General features: G+C 43.4%; 1 protein-coding gene across 1 annotated transcript in view; it reads right to left on the bottom strand.

Annotated features, from left to right (window-relative positions):
• LOC125897557 (MAM domain-containing glycosylphosphatidylinositol anchor protein 2-like) overlaps positions 1–15,163 on the bottom strand; it is a 118,185-nt gene that overhangs the window by 17,102 nt on the left and 85,920 nt on the right. Inside the window, exon 8 of the mRNA XM_049590961.1 lies at positions 12,862–13,023. Within this exon, the coding sequence (XP_049446918.1) occupies positions 12,862–13,023 (162 nt within the window). The remainder of the gene's footprint in view (positions 1–12,861; positions 13,024–15,163) is intronic.

Below are 15,163 nucleotides of genomic sequence, written 5' to 3'. Positions count from 1 at the left end.
CAGCCAGAAACAGTCCCAAAATTTCTATCACCAAACCCACCAGACTCCATTTAAATAAACAGTAATTTTATCTTTGTAAAACACACTTCATTCAGAGTTGCCAGAAACAAAATAAAACTCACAGAAACCATCCTGGTTCCCTATTTCTATTGTTCCAATGATCATCACCTCTGGTTTGGTTGAAACAAACCCTTAATTCACCCCCTTAAATGTAAAAATATGTTGCCTCTATACACGCTAAAATTACTGCTTATTTAAATGGAGGCTGGTTTGGTGATGGCATTTTCAGGGCAGTTTCTGGTCAAACAAAAAGGATCTCACACTTTATCCAAACAATGTTAGATTGTTTAGCCACAAGTGAGTTGTTAGCACCTCTATATGTGAGTTTAAAAACATGTGCTTTGTGTTTTGCCCCTTCCTAACTCCCCCGTCACCACGCCCTCTGTCACTAGTCACTGACTGTATCTGGTTTGGCTGAAATAAACCCCTAAATTCATCCAGCTAGATGTAAAAACATGCTGCCTCTATACTAGGGGTGACCCCGAATAGTCGATGATTCGGTGATTCAATTTGGAGAAGTCTGATTTGACTGCCAGTCTCGCTGTCGAACTGTCACAAAATGTGGTTATGAAACAAGACCGTACCATTCTGACTATATGGGGGTGCTCACTGCTGCTGAACATCTTGATTTGACATAGAATGTATTTGTTTTCTAGTAATTCATGATATATAGCCTATTTTGATACAAACATCAGCCTAATTTCTGTTAATAAAAAATTGAAAATGACACGTGCGTTTAATCAGTAGGCATAATCGTTACTACGCATGAATAAATCACCCAGTTGCTCGATACAAATAAGCTGAGGTGAGTGAGTGCGCTGCAGGACCATCAGAGCAGCATCGAGGCCTACGGTGATTTACGGTGGCGGAGCGCATAAACAAACACTTTGGAGGAGGTATGTGCTCTCAAATCAGACTTTTTTGAAGGATTATTCGTTTACCTGAAGTGTTTTGAAACACATTTCACCACTGATTGATTTCTTGATAGACTCTGATTTTTTATTTGGCTACTTTTTGTCCGACGTGCCAAACAATTGAGAGTGTGGATGAACTTGTATGAACCCGAGTTGATTAATGAAGTAACTTGAAGTCAGAAAGAAGGAAAACTGTTTCTAAACCTTTTGATGATGTTTTCGGATGTTTATTTGTGAATGAAATGGCAAGTTCTGACGGGTCAGAAACAACTCCTGTTAAAGACATGGACGAGGCTGCAGCGCGTCTGCGCTCAGAGCATCATACCTTGATGAAGTGAAAGGAATAAAGATAAAGATAAAATGATAACCCTTTTACTTTTATTATTATTACCTTATTATGCCAACTGAAGAATTAAATTTGTTTATTTGGGTGTTTTAGCTCTTTTCTCTGGAGCAGAAACTGACGTAAATGAGCTCATTAATCAATGAGGGGGAAACAACATGATTCGACGATTAGTTGGCTAAAGGAAAAATCTGTCAAATCCGACTATGAAAATTCTTAGTCAGGGACACCCCTAGCATATACACGCTTAAATGACTGTTTATTTAAATGGAGTCTGGTGTGTTTGGTGAAAAAGGATCTTACTCTTAAACAAAAACAGCGATCTCTGTAGGGATCCTTTCAATAATGCTGTCAGATAGTTACAATAATAATCCGAGCCTGTCAGTGGTAAAAACAAACACTTTTAGTGGACGTTAAGTGACGGTGCAAACACGCCCAGAGTGGTTACATTGCAGCCTGTTTTATGACTGACAGCTGCAGCTCTCTCACTCAATACTGGACCAGTTTCAGATATTGTTTTTTCCAAATAGTCACATAAACACAAAACATGTGAAAATTAGTTATCAAAAAGTTATCATTTAAATAGTTTATTAAAGATCCTACATCTAAAATATTTTAAAGTACTGTAAACTGAAACTACAACAATGCATCTGCAGTTTTTTTGGAATAATTCTGCTCCTATATTTGTGATACCACACAACCACCAAGACTGGAGGCAAGACTTCCGAGTGAAACTGGATCTCGCCTTTTTGAGCTTAATATTCACGCCCGTCTCCTGCATTTCAAATTTATGTATTCGTCTGCATTTGCAGCAGAGCCAGGCGGTAGCAAAGGTTAAACTCAGGTCATCTGAATTGATACATTTATTAAGTTGTGATTCTGTGAGCGGTGATAAATTATTCTCTAGCCTGTATTAATCCAAATTAATTATCACTAATGGGCAATGTGTGATAAGAATATTGGGTGAGCGTAAATACGTTTCCTGTGGAGAACAGTTCTTAATTTATCATTAGTTTCAAACTGTTTCAGCTCAGTCCGGCTTCCCTTTTCATCCCCCGACTAAAGCTGCACAGGAGGAGCTGCTGGATGTCGCTGTCAGAAGCAGCTCAGCATTAGAAAATGCAATTTGACAGATCCATTTTAACTGAATTCATATATAACTGTTACAATAACACAGACGTACTGTTTCTCATTGAGACAGAATAGACTATATACCAGGTCTGAATTGAAGACTCCCCTCAGTGAGACCTCTTGTCTGGCCCTGGGCTTTGATATAAAACTGTCAGATGATGACACCGAGTGCAACCACTTTACCCTCCTCTCCAACGCACCGATTGTGTTAGTTTTTCTATTTGCCATGCAGGAGGAGAGAGAGCAGTATCTTTCAGCAGCGGGCCAGCAGAGCAGCAACCAAAGACCCAAATCAGGTTAGCATTGACACCATAGCAAAGCTCAGCAGGACCACCGCTCTGAAGTCAAGTGAATTTCACAAGTATGGAAAGCAGCACCTTTGCGTCGACACAAGCGGCGAGCAAAAACAGCAGCGTCTACTACTGCAGCCCTACTTTTGATGCATCCTTGCCTCAGCGAGGTGCCTCATTACTGTACGTCTCCGCGAGGAAACGAGGAGAAGCTGCACTGTATGTCCCTGTTCATATCCTCTCATCAGCACGGTACACTGTACGCTTTCCCCAACGACAGCACAATCTCCAGTGAGAGATGAGCTCTTGTACAGAACATGACCCGCGGTTTCATCTCCCGTTGAAGTGTTTAGGACGTAGGAGGATTCTTGCTGAGCTGGCTGGCTTACGTTCTCTTTGAACTCATCGCAATGTAGGTGGTAATGTCAGTGTCATCACATCCTGAGCAAAGGCATATGCTGTATATTCTTTGGAGTACCTTTTTTTTTTTTTTAAAGGAATACCTGTGGCAGACACTTGTGAAATTTTAAAAGATCTGAGAAGAGAAAGATGTGTCTGGTGAAAAGTGAGAAATAGCTCCCGGAAATCTTCAATTATGTAGTGAGGACGAGGGTGGGTGGGTTGAGGTGCAGTACCACCCTCCTCGCTAATGAAAGGATGACTCCATTGCTTCTCAGAAGGTCAGGCTTAAAACAGACTTGCTTGGTGTGCTTTGCTGGAGACTTAATCCTATAAACAAATGCGACACGGGCTCCAAAGGCAAACTTTGATGTGCGCTTCAGTAATTAAGTGTGACCTTGTCTCAGGTATCCCCCCGCTAGCTAACTACGGAGGAGTTTCTTTGAGCTTGTGCCACTGTTCTCATCAGTGTGTGGGCGAAACTCCTTATCGACCGATTCTGGCCTTCAGCGCTGCCGTGCCACAACTTGGCTGTGACTCACCTCCACAGCACAGTCCCAAAGAGCATCAAACTCCCAGCGTTTCAAGACAGAGCTGTGCCACGTCTGATGGCATTGTGAGTCACAGATCTAAAAAAGGCCGTCAACTATTTAAACAGTTCACCGCAATAGGAGAGCATATACAGTAGATGTGAGCATACATTATGTGGACCATTTGTCATGAGCATTCTCTGGGTAGAAAATATCACCAACCAACATTCCTGAGCTCTGGGGCGAATTTCTCTCACGGCCGGAGAGGCAGAATACTAAATGGAGCGTAGCCATGGAGGATCTGAGCTGGGTTTCAAGTCCTTGACATTTAGCCCATTCATCATAACACGCCACAGTCTGGGCATGGGCTTCACCACAGACGGGGAGGGCAGGGAAGAGAGGGTCTGGCTGGCGATCAATTTGAGCAAATTGGAAATGTCACGGCCTACTCAACCTCGGCAGGGAGCCGGAGGAGCTCTCATCTCCCCGCTGTGTCGCCCTCCAACACCTCTATCCTTATATTCTCTCCACCTCCCTCGCCTCCACCTCTCCAGATGTTTGGTCCGTCCCCCCCACCTGGACACTTCCACTCGGCCTTCCCACTGAGGAAAGGCTAAAAAGTAGTCTGGCTACATTTCAGACCATATGGAGCCCTGCTGTCAACTCTGCATTTTAAAGGGTCAGTTCACCCAAAATGTAAAAAACCCACACTGATAACCGTCTCAAGCTGTGATGTAGTTTTTGAAATATTTGTTTTATATCTTGACACTAATAAAATACAAAAGGAGCTGATGGAATTTTGTTTATACTGTGAAAAGCAGTCAGAGTTCACATTTTCCAAAAGCAACGTTTGATTACTTAATAATCTGTCAAAAGTATTCACAGTCACATTTGTGAATTAGACTGAATAAGCAGGAAAGCTCACTGGGTGGAGGTGCAACACGTTCTCACTCCCAACACATCAGATTTGTCCGCTTGGTCAGCGGCGCTACGTTTCAAGCTATGAAGGCGATAGGAACACCCCACACCTCCATTTCTACACCACAGATTTCTCTCAACATCTTGATTTTGGGTCATGTCAGGGTTTCGCTTGATTTTACATAAACACAATTTTGGCTTTCAGAATATAAAACTCTTCACGCCAATTTCAGATAATACAGTTTTAAAGCTGTAAAAGGCACGACGACAAGCTAGCAGCCAACATTCGTAACAGAGCTCTGGTGCTACTCACTCTCCCTGAAATCATAAATAAAAGTCTGAACATTATAGTAGCGACACTGGGACGCTGTCTGATGTCAAATAAATACGTTCTTGGCTTTCAATATGTTAAAACCTCTTAAAACCCACTGGCTAGCCACTGAACTAATTCAGGCATCAAAATATGACATTAAATGTTTAAACTCTGCTCGACATGGACATGTTACATACATTAGTTCAATCGGAAATGCCCACAAATTAACTGTTAAGGTGAATTTAAAACCATGAGCATCATTCAGTCCAAATATGAGCCCAATCCTTGTTATTTATATTCCTTTAGTTTGTAAACATTATCTAAATAAAAGAATCAAAAAAGTTCATAAAAAAGTAATTCAAGTTGTGAATATTGTCATGTGAAGTCCATTACTAACTGTTCACACTAGTTAGGCAATGAAACAGAACCCTCATGGCGCTCTGCACCGTCACAGCTGGGGCCAGGACACTACTCGAGACATCAGCCCTTTTTAAACAGGAATTGTGCAAATTTGCAGGAAAGCCCAATCAGTCTTTTTTCAGCATTGGCAGTATAGAAACAAAATCGGGGAGTGCAGCAAAATGCCGCCTACCTACTTTTGTTTATACAGAATGTGCCTTTTTCGGGGCAATGGGGGGCGTGAGCAAGTAACAAAATGTGTAGCTCAGCGTGTGACGTAAACAGTGACGTGGGAGGGAAGCCGCGGCTGGTCAGTCCTTCGGTGATTCTCTCATAAGTCGGCCCGTCCTTCACCGTCCCCGTCATCTGACGGTTAATGACCTCTTCGTTTGCGAGGACAAGGAGGGCGCACAATTCCTTGTCTCCCCAGTTGCTCATCTTTACAGTGTCTGTCAGGTTTGCGTTTCCCTCTTGCTACTAGCTGCTCGCTAATTCCTGCTATCAGCTGTTTCCTGTTTATCCACTGCCAGTGGGTCGCACGTGCGACGTCATCAACAGCTCCTCCCACAAGTCTTCAACAGCCCCTCCTGTTGTGGAAGGTTGCCTTGGTCTGTTTATACCAAAAAGGTTCTGCCAATATGTCTACCCTACGAGGAGGAAAATTCGGCATCTCGGATCAACTCGCCAATCCGGCTCTGTGTGTCTAAACGCTCGCAGCTTGCCGGCAAAACGGCCCAACATTCGCCGAAAATCTGGCAGTGTGAAAGAGGCTCTTGAGCCCCTTCTCTCCGTCCAGAAGACAGCAGAGAGTTGGGTACCCAGAGGCATGCGTAGGGACGACCAGGGCAAGGCCGGCACGACCATGTTCATGTTTGAAGTCCTGAATGGCCGCTAGCTCCCGGTGCACCTGATGGGTACCCCAGCACCTCCTCTGCCAGCAAGCGCACCAATGTCGTGTCCACCAACCCTTGGAAGGTGCTGTTGGTACACACTGCCTCAGGTGGCGGGGAGAGATGCTTGATGACTTGACGAAAATTACATGGATGACACCGACTCCCATGTGCGCAGGGCGAGAGAGGAGAGGGAGAGACGCTGTGCTGCTGCCAGAGGAGCCGCTGAATGAGTTCCCTCTGAGCTGTAAGTCACTGAAAGAGTCTGAGAAGCCCGGGGCTGTTCATAAAACATTCACAGTTTATTCCACACTACTGAAGCTGCTCCTCTTTTTGGAACCACCGCGGAGTCATTAATAACTTCGCTTTCAGCCAGGCTTGTTGTTGCCGTGGGTAACAGCATGACGTCAGGTGTCAACAAGTCAAAATGTCGTGAGTATCAGGATTAAAAATGATACTGGTCTTATCATGAATGAGATGATATGGCGCACCCCTACTGAGCATCTAATATTGCTGCTATTGGATTTACACTGGAGTAAACGAGAAGCCTGAGTATCTCATAGAGAAGCTAAAGGGTGCCTTATGTGTCAGTATCAGATGCCAGAGGTTGTGACCAGGCGTCGGTATTTGACGACCTGGGAATGAGAAGAGGTTGGCAGGCCAGTGGAAGAATCTGTCAAAAAATAAAATCCCAGAATGTTTATTCAGGCTACATGTCACCTCCAGCTGTGAAAAAACAAGCCTTTAACTCAAAAGAACAATCTGTGAGTCTGTTTACATTATTAATGCAAATAACAGTCATTTAACAAACTTCAAAGGGAAATAAATAAGTTTGAATGACATAAGATGCACAAAAGAAAATAGAACTCATGAAAAATATATATAACCCAGCTCAGTGAGGAGACAGAGGAAGAAGAAGGGAGGGAGCTGAGCGGGTTGGAGTCGGAGCAGCAGGTCCAGCAGAAGCTCAGAGCGGAGCAGGTGGAGGGTGGAGATGGCGCTGATACCACCGATGTCTCACTAGAATACCGAGGTAAATGCAGCCAAATGCTCGCTGTAAACATCTTATCAAAAGAGAGACGAGTGCAGTTGCCAGCCTGTAGTGATTTCACAGTTTATTGAACATCAAGTTTAATGAGCACAAAAAGGCAACTCCCTGTCCCCTCTTTGAGTTCATTCACCATCACTGCTCTCTCTTTCCTCCTTCACTTTATTTGTCATCCATTTGTTTATTCTTTTATTTGTTTTTTGTTGACTGAAATATATTTTTAGTGAAGTTGTATTTTTAGTTTAGTGGATATTTTTTAGCAGGCACAGGTGTCACTGTGATTACTTTTTAAAGCCCCTGAAGACATATTTTGTCACTCAGCTTCTGACTGAGAGCGACAAGGTCTCACATGAACACAAATAATCCTCAGCAGGTTTGGTGATTTCACATGAGATATATTTGTGTCTTTTTGTTTTGTTTGTGCTTTTCTGACTGGTTTGAAGTGGGTGGGTCACAGTTGGGAGAAGGTGATGTTGTGTACTTTCATGCACTTATCAGGATTTGGCAGCATTTAAATCAGAATCTGGTGACAGTTATTGGGGTTGTTTAGTCACTGCCAATCAAATCTGATCAAACACAGAGGCCTGATGAGGCAGATTAGCTGAACTGAGTGTTAAATTCTTAATGAATAATATCAACAGCCCCATTTATACCAAGCAGGGTGGTACAGGTCAGTTCGGGACGCTTTTTTTGTGTTTCCACTGTGAAAACTCACGGATAACAAGCGTTTGTATATATTGATTTCGACCAGGTTATATGAGCTGCATACATTCCTTTTTCTTTTTTTTTTAAAGATATTTTTTTGGGCATTTTTGCCTTTAATGCACAGGACACGTAAGTATGAAAGGGGGAGAGAGAGGGAGTGACATGCAGCAAAGGGCCACGAGCTGGATTCGAACCCAGGCCGCTGCGGCAACAGCCTTGTCATGGGGCGCCTGCTCTACCACTAAGCCACCGACGCCCCGAGCTGCATACATTCCAGCTCTCACTGGAAAAAAAAGCATCGTGGAGCGTTGTTCCTGTGGGCTCCGGCAACACTGAGATGGACTAACTGCACATACCCCCTTTTTTAAAATGTCCCATCAAGAGAGGCGTGCAGCCTCGTTCTGTGGATGATAAACGAGGTGCAGACTTCCATCTGTGTCACCGGTAATGAAGAAATACAGAGTGCTGGACAGAGCAGCGAGCGACAACAACCCCACCCACATTTAAGAGGACTGTTTGTAGTGGAAACGCTGAATGGACCTACCCTGGAAATCCAGAGTTCTCGCAAGAGCACAATTTGAATTTGCTCAGCGAGTCACTCTGGCAATCAGTAATGATGCTCATTACCCATGCCGTTGGAGCCGAGCTGCACCAATCACATCGGTGTATCTGATATAGGCGGGCCAGAGGCGGGCAAAACAATGACGACAGCGCTGCAACAACGAAGTCCAGAATCAGTCAGTAAACATTGCAAGATGGCTACGAGTGAACACCAGCTGTTTGAAACGGCTTTGGCCGCTACAATGAACGAGTTAGACTTGGCTTTTTCTCTAAAAGAGGAACAGAAGACGGCGCTTGAATCTTTCCTTTGTAAGAAGGACGTTTTTGCTGTTTTGCCGAGTGGATACGGCAAGAGTCTAATCTACCAGTTAGCTCTGCTGGTAGCTAAGCTCTGGATACGTCACCCCGTGTACTGTTCTGATTGGTCGTAGTGTTATCCAATTGTGTGCAGTGATATTTACAAATGCATGCTGGGTGCCGCCCCTCGAGTTGGGCCATTTGCATTACTCATAGCCAGACCCTAAATCTTTCTAGATTTGGGTCTGGATTTCCAGGCTAGAATGGACCTACAGTAGGCTCTAGGGGTTACTTTTGGTTCCAAAAGTACCATACTGAAAGTGTTTGGTGGAAACGAGGCCACACAGAAAGTGTTTCAGCAGATTTCTGTAATTGCTTTTAATGAGAATGAAGCTTTTTGCTCGCATTTTTTGTGTTGCAACGCACATCGCGTTTCTGCACTCTAGGAGCCTGGTGCTCTGACCTCTTCAACTTTAAAAACTTCAAGACAAAGAGCCCCACGTCATCTCTGCTTTTTCCCCATTGTCCAATCACATGATTTGAGAGGCGGGCCTTCTGTGGTGGTCACGACAACAAGTTCACAGTTGGTAAACAATGGAGGAGAAACTGGTGGTAGTGGTTGCTGGATACTCAGAGCTATACGGCCTGATGATAGACAGCAGGTTGTCAAACTGCCCCTGAGTCATCCTAAAATCTGCCTGTAAACGTCCATGATGGAGGAGAAGCTCCTGGACCAACTGGTGGTACTCCCCATGATCCAGCCTCTTTTTTAGGGTCTCATGCACCCACACAGATCTCTGTTTATCTGCTGACAGCCTCTCACCCTCAACCAGAGCTACAGACAGCACCCTCTGCCTCAACATGGCAGGGACTAGATACTAACTACTGTGGGAAAAAAAAATCGTTAGATTAATTACACAGGAAGGTTAGTGTTAGGACGTGATGGGGTGGTTGCCTGGCAACAATAAAAAGGTGCAGCAAGCATTTTTTTCTAGTTGCATTCTTTTTAAAAAAAAAAAAAAAAAAAAAAAAAAAGGCAGTGCAGTGTGTCTCACGTTTTGCAACCTGCAAAACGCTTTCTGTTTGATCAGGGCCTCAGGATGTTACTGAGAGATACTTCAGAACTGAGTCCGAGGATTTGAAAATGTGGACTTTGCAATTCACAGTTGTAAGATACAAAAAGACACACTGGCAGAAAGCATGGATGCCCGTCACTGTGCGTGTCAGTCTCAAATGCCACACAAACTGTGCTCCGAGGCTGCTGTGCTTATAATCTATGTCCACACTTGTTTGCATGTGAACGGATCACCGAGAATGGCCTTCAAGTGTGATCTCACAGACTTTCAAGCAGCCATGATCATGGATGCCAGACATTTTTTCCACTGCCAAGAGTGAAGAGTCACTGGGCTGTTTTAAGGTGCAAACGTCAAAGGTGATGCTCCATAACACAAAACACCTAGGAGAGGTGGCCATGGTAGAGACACATGGGAGGCATTGGTTGGCTTGGGCTTTAAGGGAAAACTTCACCCCCCACATGACCATTTATATTTCAGTTGTTTACTGAGTGTTACGTTGAATGTGTGAAGAAAACTTTATTTTTCTCACTTTCCTCCAGTGAACAAAAAAAAATAAAAATAAAAAAATGGAAAAAAATCTTATTGAATTGAAGTCATAGGTGTCTATGTTTAACAACAGCAAAACTATAACTAAACATCTGTTTACAAACTCTTACACAGCTCCTGCAGTATAATCCAAGACTTATTTATCTAGTCGAATGGTCAGTTCATCCCACACATGCATTTTTTCTGATTTAAAACTGAACTGAAAGTGAAACTTATCTGTGCTCTCTTCAAAGCCAGACTGCACTGTCAAAAACTTAAATTTTAGCTTGCTGAACACAAGAGCTGAGATTCACCAAAGTCACACAAACAAACTACTGACTGAGGCAGCAGGAGACTTCAGCGCAGTCTGGCTTTTAAGAGAGCACAGATACATTTTGAGACCTTCTTGAAGAGGTGGTCTCAGTCTGGTTCCAAAGGAACTCTGGTGCATTGTGACATTAGAAAGTGTCACATTTATCTTGCAAGTGTACTCTTCTTCAACGTTTGCTTTACTTCCTGGATTTTTCCCACATGGAAATTCTGACCAATCAAGAGCAGCTTTCTCACACAAGGCATTTGATCTGGTCCTCTTGTAAATGCTGCCGTGAGAACACCAACCAACTCTAGGCAATTATACAACTTTGGAACAACATGAGTCCCTGATTCAGACCAGAGGAGACCACTCTAGGGCTGACAGCAGCCTTGCATGACAGTTTGTCCATGGATGTTTAACGTGGACCCCAATGACATCAATTCATCAAGACTTTTTTTCCGTTTTTTGGATTCTTCGTTCAGCATGGAGGCATATGAGAAAGACAAAGTGTTCCTTATGAATTTAACGTAACTTTGGGTGAGTATTTAATAAACAGATGGGTGTGATTGTTCCTTTAACAATAAATAACCATTCCAAACTGTGATTAAACCACACACGATGTACCTAACGCACATCAGTGCTGGATTGTTGATGACTGTAAAAGGCTTTCCAGTTCCAAAAGCACCGACACAGGAACCATCATGCATGATTACAGCTGTAGAGGCCGGTGTGGGAGCTGCTTTGGGTTTGAGAGGCATTCGAGTGGGTCCATTAATATCTGGAGATCGAAGCCTCGATGTCAAAACAGACCACAGTTGCTAAACCTTTGGTACACCTAAAATTCTGACAGGGTTGTTGAAGATTTCTTTGACATACTGTTGAGCAACATATTGAATAGACTTTAATTTTTTGAGAGTTTTAATGTGATCCATTTGCAGTGACAGGCCAGACAAATTGGAAAAACTTTTTATGAACATTTCAATAAAATTTAGAATTATCATTTTGCCACTTTTGTAAATGCTCTCTGCGGTGCTTTGAGTGCACAACATCAGCTAGCCATCTAACAAAGTGCTCTCATGCTTTAACAGCATCCATCCCCCATGATAACCACATGACCCCTCAACCCACCCAGCGGGGCCCCTCACCCGCCTCATGAACCTGTGCAGCCGCTAATGATACGGGGTGAAGCCGAGACAGAGGAGTCACCTATACAAGCCTTCAACAATATATGAGCCTGCTGTTTTTCTGCCAGAGATCCAATCTTTCTCACCACTCCCAAATGCACAAACACACAAACAGCATGCACTCGGAGCAGGAGCGCTCGCGGTCGGCTGATTGGGTCCCCAGTGAAGGAAGCGTAAGAGTCAGATGTAAGCCACAGATGGCTCCTCCAGTCGCTCTGCCATCTTCAAATGGGCCATACAAGGTTGTTATCTACATTCAGAGAGGAACGTAAGAGCTAATGCCCAGGATTCATGTACACACCTTTGAAGGAGGTTGTTGCAAAAACAAGATATCTTTTGCTCCAAAACATCTGACAGCTGCACTTACAAAATTTTTAGCATGAAAGCACAAAGCTCCCCGCTGCACCCGCCACAGGGACAAACTCTCTGGAAATGACTGAAATTCTGTTGCTTACAGGAAAAAGTGCCGCCGCTCACAGTTTCTTTCCTCAGTGAGTGTTTCCTGTCTCAACTATTTTTGACAACAACGTCAAAACCCATTGCAAAACAGGCAGGTGGCGGACAGCAATTTCAAGAATCTCATCTCTTAATGTTTGTTTCAAAGCCAGCGTGATGTCACACACATGCTTGACAATGAATTTTGATAAACAAAACTTGTGAAGTTGTTTCCTCATTGACTGTTCCTCGCAGATAAGAATGCATCTCCTTCATTTAGCAGCAAATTGCCAGAGCAATTTCAGTTTCACTACTTGATGTTGCTTTTGCTGCTTAAGCAACCACAAGCACAGAACAGTGACAGACTCTTTAAAGAATGATTGTAATTATCCTTTTCTTCATCATTTCCATGAATCACTGAGCAAGGACTAGAAATTAAGATGATCTTTTCAGCAGTGGAGATATGGCAGATTACCCCCAAGGACAGCACAGACGTTTGTTGAACAGACTGTTTGTTGAATGTTTCTTACCTATGTGTTTTCCATACATGTGGTAGAAGAAGCCGAAGCAGTAGGCGGGAGGGTTGGTGATGCCGTACGGGTTTTTAGGTGCTACGTTGAAAAACGGACTTACAAGCCGTGCTTGGTCCCCTTCCTTCCGTGGTCTTGACGTCTCAATGTACATGTAGAAACCTTGAAACACAGGGACACGTAAAAACACACATAAGACATCAGTAAATACACGGGAGGCTGTTGCAAGTGAAGGTCCTTAAAGGTCCAGTGTGTAGGACTTAGGGGGGATACAATGGCAGAAATGAAATATAATATAATAAGCATGTTTTCTTTAGTTCATAATCACCCAAAAATATGAATTGTTGTGTTTTTGTTACCCCAGAATGATTCATTTCTGTCTATATAGTGAGCAGGTCCTCATCCACACAGATTGACATTTGGCACTGCTGTGTTTCTACAGTAGCGCCGAACGGACAAACCAAACACTGGCTGTAGACAGGGCCATTCGCATCGTATCGTATCGTAAGTTTGTAGTTTTGGCTATGGTTAATCTCAGTTTTAACACTGTACTCTCTAATTAACAGGCTCTGGTGCACTCATTTTTTTGGCTAAGCACAAAGGTAGTTGTATCGTGTGAAATTACAACCTCAGACATCCATTGGTATCAACCACGCCAGGAGGGGGCTAAATAACACGAGAGAACTGGCACAGCCATTTTCAAAGAGGTCCCTTGAACTCTTACCACAAGTTTCCCTTAAACTTGAGTAGGCTTGTTCCCAATAAACTTTTTGTTCCTTACAATCACTGTACTCCTTCAAACTAAAGCTGTATATTTGTCTTTTTAAGGGAAGGGACACCGTTTTTTTTTGAAGGAAAATTATTTATCCAACATGTACAGATACATAAGATGATTATTGTGGAGCTCAAAATGTTAAAGGTACCAATATTAGCCTATGCACGTTAGATAATTAGTAATATTAACTGTAAAAAAAGGAACCAAACCAACACAGTTCCTTAACTTTCATATTGATATCGTTTTCAATTAGCCGATATGCTTCAACAACATCACAGAATTCCTAAAATACAGTTATAGCTTTTGGTTTTGGTGGGCCACCCTATGATTTTCAGTTACCTCATCTGGCCACCCCTATGAAAAATTTGTTTGGGCCCAACTGAAGGTGACCCCCCCCCCAATTGGTAATAATCGATTGATTTATTGATTGGTTACTCAATTTGGGACGACCTCTAGCTCACCTGGTATAGTCTGTGCCCTATGAAGGCTGAGTCCTCTGCAGCAGCCTGGGTTCGATTTTCTATCTTAGCTGACCTATTATAATAATAATAATAATAGGCAAAAATAGCCACCAAAAATAATCATGCTGCAGAGCTGTGCACACAGTTTAAAGGTAGGTCACACATCTGGCTAACATGGGGTTTTGTTTGAAATTGTCTGACTGTCGGTTTATCGTGTTTATTGCCCTGCTGCCACATTCCCAGATCTCAGTTAATGTCACCTGTAGGACCAATGTATGCAGTTTGTTTTATGTAATACATTATATAGTGTATATTTTCTGAGAGTGCCTCGTACATACCCTCAGGGCACAGGACAAAGTCACTGAGCCTTGTTGGGAAACTGCACAAACAGTGGATGTACCCTTTGAAATATATGAGCGCTTTTGTCAGGCAGTGTTCAGACTCCCACAACTACCCTCTGACTGCCTCCTGATATACCAGCAAATTATTTGTCACTGTAAACACTAGGAGAAAAGCGAGGCATCCTTGGTCATGCTCAGCTGCTTTCTCAGCCAGTCTGTGATAGCATGATGGAAATGAAACCTTCCATATCAGAGATAAGGGAGCAGGGCTTTCTACGAAGGACAGTTCTCCTTTTACTAATAGCAATAACCTGGGGCAAATCGAGGCGATAACAATGGGGTTACATTTATGCTCCCTCGGTCTGACAGTCGTGGACAGCAGTGGTGACGGCAGCGAGTCGAACAGCCCTCTGATTGTGTCTAAGCCGAATGATCTGAAGCCAGTCTCTGTCCTGCCACAGGCACAGGGAAGGTCGCTAGTGAGCGGCTCCACGCCCCTCCAGCCAAAATCAAATGGAATATCTCCCTCAGTTGAATCTCATATCAGATAATTATACGCAAAGAGAAATGGGGCCGGTAATGAAATGCTGGACATTTTGAAACCATTAGGTGATTAAAGCCAATGCATTATTTACTGCTTCAGCTGCTGCTGGTGCCACAGCACCATAATAGGCAGTTATGTTCCTGCATGGATATCTTCCATCAGCGGATTCATATAAAATCCT

This window comes from Epinephelus fuscoguttatus, linkage group LG11 (assembly GCF_011397635.1).
Source record: "Epinephelus fuscoguttatus linkage group LG11, E.fuscoguttatus.final_Chr_v1".
NCBI classification, from domain to species: Eukaryota; Metazoa; Chordata; class Actinopteri; order Perciformes; family Serranidae; genus Epinephelus; species Epinephelus fuscoguttatus.
This window is presented reverse-complemented; position numbering and strand designations above follow the sequence as displayed.